The sequence below is a fragment of the Odontesthes bonariensis genome, chromosome 12 (genome assembly GCF_027942865.1).
Source record: "Odontesthes bonariensis isolate fOdoBon6 chromosome 12, fOdoBon6.hap1, whole genome shotgun sequence".
Classification (NCBI taxonomy): Eukaryota; Metazoa; Chordata; class Actinopteri; order Atheriniformes; family Atherinopsidae; genus Odontesthes; species Odontesthes bonariensis.
In genome coordinates this window covers 25,742,923-25,752,589 of record NC_134517.1, presented here as the reverse complement: position 1 = coordinate 25,752,589, position 9,667 = coordinate 25,742,923, and the positions used below count along the sequence as shown (strand labels likewise).

At 41.2% G+C, this 9,667-nt stretch overlaps 1 protein-coding gene across 2 annotated transcripts; it reads left to right on the top strand.

Moving 5' to 3' along the window:
- Positions 1–259: 259 nt before the first annotated feature.
- akap17a (A kinase (PRKA) anchor protein 17A) lies at positions 260–9,396 on the top strand. Of its 2 annotated transcripts, none has more exons than XM_075479875.1 (7): positions 260–408; positions 1,101–1,448; positions 1,675–1,893; positions 2,103–2,315; positions 3,193–3,341; positions 5,636–5,744; positions 7,196–9,396. In XM_075479875.1, the coding sequence occupies exons 2-7, from the start codon at positions 1,122–1,124 to the stop codon at positions 8,030–8,032; spliced, it is 1,854 nt and encodes a 617-aa protein (XP_075335990.1). In that variant the 5' UTR covers positions 260–408; positions 1,101–1,121; the 3' UTR covers positions 8,033–9,396. The 2 variants fall into 2 exon arrangements, with proteins under 2 accessions (XP_075335990.1, XP_075335989.1); XM_075479874.1 differs by having other exon boundaries at positions 5,636–5,876.
- Positions 9,397–9,667: the final 271 nt, after the last annotated feature.

The following is a 9,667-nucleotide window of genomic DNA, read 5'->3' as shown; positions in this document are numbered from 1 at the left end:
TATATTGCAAATATTAAATGTTGGAAACAGACACAAATTATTGTGACTTAATGTCATTATCATACTTTGCATCTGTTTGTAGTCATACAAACATCCATTTGTAGTAATCCTGTATTTCCTATAAGAAATAACGTGTATGTGTCCGTATTGTGTTATATTGCAGTCTAATCATGTTCCACATTCCGCCACACGGGGTCGCTGTTTTTTGTGGGGCAGACGTGCTGTAGTGATGTCACACGCTGTTTCTTTGTGAGGTCAAAGTTGATTACATGCGGAGTTAGCACGCAGTAGCTTCTCGGTTTTTAATGGGTACATGGATGACTTTTACTCACTCGTGTTTGGCTCAGCCTAATACACTTCATTGAGGTTGCTGTTGTATTTTCCTACCAGGAGGATAACTGATGTTTGGTAGGTTGGGGTTATATCTGTAATAACAGACGTTAGCATGCCGTTTAAAAGCAGACTGACATTGTTTCACAGCTGGAGCGGTAAGAGTTATAGAACACTTGAAGCTAACTAGCCAGCACCTTGCTAGACAAAACAATAACATTAGCTGTTGCGACTTACTAAACAGTTCCGCACGTAAAAACTAACTCTCTTCGTGTCTGAATTTCTCTCATAAACTACCTAGTATTTTGGTTCATTTTACGGTCCTCGTGTTTGTTCACATTAATGAGCTAACGATAGCTAGTGTTTAGCGGTAACTTTCAGCTAGTGTTATCGTTACAAAAGTAACGTTGGAGCCACAGTTAACGAATAACATCTTGGGTAGTTATGAATCCTACATACCTGCAAAGTGCTGTTGGTTTCTGATGCATACTGTACATTTATTTGGTTCGACAAAATATTTCAGCTGAAGTCTGGCGACTGTTAGCTACTCATTTGAGGATGTAAAAGCTGCAGAAAATCGGTCTGTGTGCATAATTTGGTCAAAATACAAGCAAGCAATGGTGGGTTTAATTAGATTTTTGGGATTAGGTGTGTGTTTATCCACGAAAGGTTTCTCAACGCGAGTTTTTCAGGTTTGCTTTAGCCACGAAGATGTCTCCAACAGTTTGAAATATAAACGTTGAATTTTTAAACTACAATTTTGGTTGCAGCTTCCCCTCCTATCTGCAACAATGACCACCATCGTCCACGACACCACGGAGGCAGTGTGTCTGTCGGCTGAGCACAACCTTTACCTCAAGCCTATTGCCAAAATGACCGTCAGCGTGGCTTTGCCCCAACTCAAGCTGCCAGGCAAGAGCATCTCCAACTGGGAGGTAATGGAGAGGGTAAAGGGCATGGTAGCTCCTGAGCAATTTTCAGCTCTGCGAATCTCCAAGAGCACCATGGATTTCATCCGCTTTGAGGGAGAAGTGGAAAACAAGACAGTGGTCAAGAGCCTGCTGAGCCGTTTGGATGGAAAGACTATCAAACTCAGTGGATTTACTGATGTACTCAAGGTAAGGCTGACACAAAGTGCTGACCCTGTTGCTGAATGTGACCTTCAGTTGTTTTTTTATCACTGCGGTAGTGTGAAGTGTATGAACAAGAGTAGGCTAAATGTAAAGAACACCTCATGCCGTAAGTGCTACAATCCTGTCTAAGAACTAAAGATTGCGCATGTCAAGTTTTGCTGTTTGTAACATTCAGGCCACTGTGTGTATTTGCTGGTCATTCTTTCTTCAGGTTCGTGCAGTAGAAAATAAGATGGACTTCCCCACACGCCATGACTGGGACTCCTTTTTTCGTGACGCAAAGGACATGAATGAGAGTCTGCCAGGAGAGAGGCCAGATACCATCCACCTGGAAGGACTTCCTTGCCGCTGGTTTAGCCATAAAGACAGCCAGTACCCAGACCGGCCCTCAGAGGAGGTCCTCACTGCTGTTTTTCAGGCATTTGGCAAGGTGGGTCTTGTTTCATAAGACACTATTAATTTCTGATTTGTCTTCTACTGGATATGTAACATAGCATGCATGCTGTTTCTGATAGCCTATTTAATCCATTTAAATGTTGTACTGGCATGGAACTGATTTTATTTATTTTTTTCAAGTTTAATCAACGTTAAGGAGTTGAAGCAAAAAGGACTTTTGATGACTTTTTTCCTTTTTGTTAGGTGCGAAATGTTGATATCCCCATGCTGGACCCATACAGAGAAGATATGCTTGACAAGAACTTCAATACATTCAGTTTTGGGGGTCATCTGAACTATCAGGCTTATGTCCAGTATCAGGAATACTGTGGCTTCACAAAGGCCATGGACACTCTGCGCGGCATGAAGCTGATGCTGAAAGGAGATGATGGAAAGGCAGTGGCATGCAACATCAAGGTACTGCAGATGCATCTGTGTGTGAATGTAGAGGAAAATCCCCTGCACATGTAGAGTGAAGTTGTTTAATAAGAGGCATACTATGACTGTGTTCAGGAGAAATATGTAAGGGGCTTCTAGACAAGATAAAAAAGACACTTTATAAGTGTGGACCATTTACATAAAAATGTGACTTTCTACTTTCTGTATCGCATATAGGTAGTTTGTAACCCCAAAACACTGGACAAGGACTCTGTCTATGAAAACCCAGCTTGAGCCTGCTCAAAGCAATCCTTTTTATTTGTGTCTATGTCTTAGACCTATACAACACACAGGCCCACAGTGGCAAGCGGTCTATTAGAAACAGGTTAATCTTGAACAGAAACAGCGCAGGTTTGTCTCAGTGGTTGTTAAGAGCATTACAAAGTTCTGCTTGCCTCTTGTTTTGTGTGTTGGGTTGCCAGTGAATAGTAACTCTTATAGCTATGTTGCAGTGAAAGTGTGGTTGCCAGAGCCACAAAGTAGCTTTAAGACCTTTTAGTGCAATGAGAATTGAAGCTGCGTTGTCAGTATTATCAAGGTAATGACCGTTGCGAGAGCCAAATCTCTTAATCCCCCAAGTAAAGCTGTGTAAACTAAATGAAGATGAGAAAAGAAATGGAAGGCCTGTTTAATGATAGTGATAGAAAAAAAGAAGAGTAAGTTGTTTCCGTTGCTAAATAACACAAAGACAAAGACAAGGGCAACTTTTTGTTGTCTTGAGCTGGTGACAGCAGCTCTTACCTGTTCATGAATTGTTTGAAAGTAACATAAGTGACCAGTACAAGAGACTTTAACATAAGTACAATTTAAAAAAGAAAAAATGTTGGAATAATTGATCCATGTTTTATTTCCTCAGGTAACCTTTGACACCAACAAACATCTTAGTGAGATAGCCATAAAGAAGAGGAGCCTTGAGAGGATGAAACTGCAGGAGCTGGAGAGGCAGAGAGAGGAGCAGAAACGACGAGAGAAAGAAGAGGAGGAGCGACGAAAAGAGGCGGAAAGGTACAAAAGAAACGTGGAGCTAGTTCACGATAAAGACAGGCTGTAGAAGACTCGTGTGAGTGTGTATATGTATGTTTGTATATATACACATAATTTTTTTTAAGAATAACAATTTCAAAAGCCCCTTTAGCCTGTTAAACTATTACCTACGTAATAACATTTATTGGCCAAACTAAATGTTATTGTGAAAAATAAGTTGCCTGCTATGTAATCAGGCTGACACCTTTTGGATATTTGCAGAATCTGCAGCTGCAGGCAAATCCTGCCATTTCAGGTATAAGTCAGTGCAACATCAGATAAACATTAGCTACGGCCATCGGTTTATGTTATCTAGTGCTGGGCGGTATGACCAAAAATACATATCACGGTATTTTTGCACAGTTTCACGGTAGATCACGGTATTTTTTTTTCATGCATAATTAGGTGTTCGCAGCATTTTCTACAGATTGAGAACAGAATTAAAAATTAAAATAAAAATTCTTCAAAATAATTCCTTTGTTAATAATTGGTCACACAGAACTTTATTGTATTAATATTCACATCTTCATTGTAAACAAATTAATAACATAGCTAATTACACTGGTCGGACTGTTCAGCTGTTTCAGACTGATACCTCCGGTTCAGGCTGCTCCTCATCCTCAACACGCACGTCTCTTTTTCAATCGCGGAAAATATTTTTCAATACTCATCTGGATTGAAGCAGCAAACATTCAGTGTAAGAGTTTAAAAAACCTACTTTATTTGATTCACAGCTGCTAGTGTTTTGACCTCGACAACCCAACTACATTTTTTTTTTTTTTTTACGGCAAACTTGCGACTAGTTAACTTTATAAAGAAGGCGTAATCGTAATGGGTCGGGTCGGGACGGGACAACATTGTATTAAAAATATAAAATATTTTTATAGGACTTTTAAATGTGTGATTTTATAAAGTTGCACGTGATACCAACCTTTTGTGAATTTCGCCAGCCGTCTTCTTTCGGTTAAAGCTATGGTAGGTAATCCTAGAGAGCTAGCAAGAGAGCTAGTAAGATTCGAAAGTGGCCCCTCCTCTAAGCTCCACCCCCCCTCCCCATTCCGTCAGTGCTTCATCCAAAGCCGGTAGAACCGCGTGCGCACACGGAGCAGGGAGCCGACAGAGGGGGGCATAGGCAGAAAGCAGAGGCATCTGATTGTTTTTTTGTAGGCGCTCCAATCCCGCTGATCTCGGATTGGTCAGCTTTTTCTCAGTCCTGCAGCTGCCACAGAGGTCTGATTATTTTCGTCCCTTTTTCTAAATACATCTTGTATAGATTTCTCTCAGGATAGACGGACCATTTCACCCAGTATTACAAAATGTGTTTCTGAACAGGATTACCAACCATGTCTTTAAGCTAATCTAACGCGACGCTGAAGCTAGCAAGCTTCCAGGCATGATCTCGCTGATGGAGACACGCGGTGTGCACGGAGGGGAGGGGCTGTGTGTGTGTGAGTAGGCTATGCGAGAGAGACGCATGACTGACAGAGACGGAGGGAGAGCAGGGAAAGGAAATGCAGCTTAACGAATACGAGTATTTTTTAAATAGCGTTAAAAATAGACAGTAAACATGCGTGTTTAGAAGCGCAACACTGAAAAGGGTCCCGTCTCAAACAATGTCGCGCGACGCAGCGCTCCCCCATTGTGTAATCAAATACACCGGTATGGCGGTATATTAAAAATTCATATAATGAAATTATAAACCGGTATTCGGTGTGAACCGGTATACCGCCCAGCACTAATGTTATCGTTTCTGCTGATAGACCAGTTGCAGTCAACCAGCATTGGTCGATACTGATGTTAGGCCAATATATCTGCATCCCTTTATCTGGATGTAGCCCGAAATCCTTTATCTTGCTTGGCATTATTTTTACTTTTACACATGTGGAAGAAAAAAAAACATGCAGTAAGTGGATTGCACCCCAATGTCATCACAGATGCTGGTCGTGTGCTAATAACAAGCTGAGCTGTTCCTCTCTCTTTAGCCTGGAGGAAACTGTGTGATTTCTAAAAATAATTTCAAGGCCAGTTTTCCATTTTGAATTAGCTGTGAACCCAGAGACGATGGTTAGGTCTTCCTGTTTTTTCCCCTCTCTTTGTATCTCTCTGCCTTCTAGACATTTAACGTATATATTTGTGACATATTTCTTAATACTCTTCTATCTGAGCAACTTGGTCTGTTTTTTTTTTGTTCTCTTAAAAAGTGCGTCACAACTGAAACAATTTATTTTTGGTTATCTTAATGAGTTAATAAGATATCCATCAAATCATCTGTCCAGGAAACAAAAGGAGCAAGAAGAGGAGGAGAAGGAGAGAAAGAAAGAAGAAAGAATCCGTAAGCGAGAGCAGAAGCTGCGTGAAAAAGAAGAGAGGAGGAATCTGAAGAAGGTGAGGCGACAGCAGGAGGAAGAGCAGAAAAAGTTGCAGATGAGGATTGCCATGGAAGAGAGGAGGCTGCTGCTGGCTCAGCGCAATCTGGAATCAATACGGCTCATTGCTGAGCTTCTGGCCAGAGCGAAGGTACCAAAATTTACACAATGCAACGCTGGACTCTTCTGAAATCAGCCAAATCACATAGGCTTTATCTTTTTTTTATAACACAGCACTTCCGAAATATTTTGTAGTTTTATCGCATTAACCTTGGAAAGGTTACACAAATGAACTCTGATAATAAATATTCTTTGATAAAGAACATATCACAAAAATGCAATGAGTACAATTTGTATTGCATGAGTTTAAAGTTCATTTAAAGACCCTTTTTGTGTTTAGTTTTTTTCAGGATTTTTTTTGGATTTAAAGACCACACTAGAGAGAGATACTTGAGCTAACACATAATTATTCTGGCATATAATCCTTCAGAATACCAAAACTCTTACATTTAGTTGTGTTCATTGTGCTAAAGGTCCAACTCGTGCAGTTTTCTGATACTTGTGAGGCGTCTGTGCTAACCACCACACCGCCGTGCAGGCCTCTTCCTCGTCCAGTGAACTGGAATCTTTCAATGTGCTAATAGGCTCCACCCACATTCCCGCCTCCTGGCTTTACATTTGTCTGCTTTGACTCTGTAAAACTCATTTGGATACATTTTTGTTGTAAAGACCAAATAGCAATAAGAACATAATCAGGGCTGCTAACTCTGTCACTCAGTGCCAGAATCACGTGCTTATTGCACGGGTCTCAAGACTTTTGCCCAGGAAAGCGAAACAGTCAGTCGGGCCGCTGGTAACCTAGAAGCCACTCTCGAGTGGCTGCCAACTCTGAAGCAGTGACCGTGTGAGAATTCTGACACTGTGCAGCCACCTTTCCAGTAAAAGCCTGCTTCACTGTAGGTTTCTGCGCCATGTGTCACAGAAACAGTGTCTTTTCCCAGGGAAACGGAGGACATAGTCTGAAAATATAGACAGTCGGTGGCTTGCTGCTGCTGGAGACTTTTTCCCCTGGTGGCATGAACTGTGAACCAGAGAAGGACAGAGAGACGCTATATCCTGCCATGCTCGTAGTGTCGCCCATATAAATGGCTTATGCTAGCTTAACTTGGCTACTATAACTTGGTTGAGCCCCACCCAGCAAGATTGGTTCTTCCAGTTTGTTTACAGATCTATTATTATTATTATTATTATTATTATTGTTGGGATTGTTATGAGACACCAATGTTTCACAGCAGCTTGGAGTCTGAACAGTGTTCTGTCGAATGTGGCTTTGCCAAATATGGTGCTGGAACACCGATATTTGGAACTTCAACAAAATTAGAGCTGTCAATCGATTAAAACATTTTTAACTGCAATTAATTGATAATATATTTATCCTTCTCTTTGCCCTTGTGTGATCTTTTTCTGCAGACTCTGAAGAAGCAGCAACAGGAAAAAGAGAGGGCTGAACGCGAGGAGCTGGAGAGGCAGGAGCAGGCTCGGCAGAAGGAGGAAATGGCCCGTCTTCAGCAGCTGGAGGCCTGTCGACACCAGCAGGAGGAGGAGCTGCGGAGGGTGGAGATGGAGAAGCAGCGAGCACTGGAGCTCCAACGCAAAGAGAAGGAGCTGAGGGAGAAACTGCTATGCAACCTCGTTAAGAAAAGCAGCGGGAAATCTACAGGAGCGGGAACTCAGGACCAGGTCGACCCTTTAACAGGAGATGAAGCTTCTCCTGGTGATGTGATGCTGGAGGTGTTGGGTCTGGTGAATGAAGTGAAAACGGCTGACAACAAAGAAAAGCAGGCATCTAAATCTAGTGTGCATTCCCAAATTTTGGGGAAAAATAAATCAGAGGAGAGGAGAGGAAGGGAAGACGGACGGGAAGAAGTGGTTCAGAGCAGGCACAGTAGGGAACGAGCAAGGGGCCACTCCCACAGAGAAAGGAGCTCATACAGTCACGGGAGAAGGAGGCGCCCCCCGAGCTATAGCAGAAAAAGAAGCTCAAGCCGTGGACGGAGGTGTTCCAGTCATCACAGGAGGAGCAATAGTCACCACGAGAGCAGGAGGCGCAGCCACAGCAGCAGCACAAGTTCCAGTCGCGATAGAAGCCGCAGCAGCAGTGGGAGGAGCTACAGCAGGGGGAGGAGCCACAGACGTAGTCACCGCAGGTACACCAGACATTGTTCCAAGAGCAGCAACAAAAGTAGAAACCACAGGAGCCACAGTCGACGAAACCGGAGGCACAGCAACAGCAGGGATCGGCGCTAAACAGTTAAACTCATTAGTGTTGCAGTTTTATTGATTGATGTAAAGTTGATGGGCTTGCATCTATAGTTCAACAGGTTTCAAAAGAAGGGTATGCATTTTTGATCAACTAGATTAAAAAAAAAAAAAAAAAACGTTTCCACTGACATAAAGTACACAAAATCGCTTCAAACACACACGATATGTAAGTGAATCTACACAGATTCTTTGACATTTTTCCCATGTTGCTGGGTAAGAGCATGTGAAAGTTTCAGTTTTCCACATATTCAGTGTCTACACATTACAAGTTCATGACATGATTTACCAGCTTACTGTTTGATTTTACTAGAATTTAACTCTGCGTGTCAAAGAGATTGCTTCGGTATTTGAATTCAAGGATTCACTAAGATCTTTCTCCGAAAATGAAAGAGAACAGGGTTTTGAAAATTGCTTTAAAATTTATAATGATCATTGATATTCTTGAGGTTGGAAGGAGGGAACGGTGGCGTATAAATCCAAATTAAAGGCTAATAATACAGTGTATTTACTGAAACTCCATTCTACTGGTGCTTGAGAACATTAAGCCTGTGAATGAACTGATGTTTTCAGAAGAACAAATAATTCATTTTTTTCTTTTTCCTAATCTTTTATTTCCCAATTGTAACTAAACTAGAGTACAACACAATCTTGTAAGAGTCTGCATGAAGTTATGAAAACTTCAGATATTTCCTGACGATCAGACGGTCTACTTGTTGTAACTGCTATAGTTAAGGTGGAATTTGAAGAGAACTACTAGACCATTACAAGTGGTTGCTCTTCTATTAGAAATGAGGAATCTTTACAAATTACAAGCAGCATAAATAACACAAAGCCAGCGACAATAAACAGTATCAGTATTTGCTTTGTTGCTGATACAGGCTTAAAACAGAAAGGACTTGTCACACATTTATGGTGAGTATGTTCTGTTTGCAAGGACAGTCTATAACTTGTTAAATGATTAGAATTCTGAATAGTTGATGTTTGGTGGCATGATTTATTGTGATGGACCTAAGTCAGCAAGCTGTGAACTCTCCTTTACGTTTTCTAGATATGTGAACTTAGGAAACAAGACTTTGTCTCTTAATGATATGACAGATGATAGACTAAAGCAACAAAAGTAAAAGTGGAATATCAGTGTTTCAATTACATGTAGTGATGGATTTTTATGTTTTAGAGGGACTGTATAGACTTATTTTAGCTAAAATTGAGCTTTGGGAAGTTTAACTGTGTTCTGTTGACATTTCTACCTTGACATTGTGACCTGTGCCTGTCATGTTCTGCATATGCTCAGCTAGAGCATGTCTAGCAAACACTGCAAGTTGGTGAAAATAAACCTTTTAAGCTGACAACTATTTGTTCTTTTATTTGAGGTTAATCATGCATGTTTGTCTCCAAAATCTCTAAAAGGCTATAAAATATCACAACATCACAATGGATTTTGAAATGCTTCATATTATATATGCAGGTACTGTGAAAAAGACTTGAGCCAATCATTTCATCTAGTTTTTCTTCAGAGTAGCCAGACTCTCCTGTGAGGATTTAAAGCAACCCTGAACAATGGTTCATCAGTCTGTTCTTTGGAGAGTTTCAGTCCGGTCCTTGTATCTGACCATTTTCAGA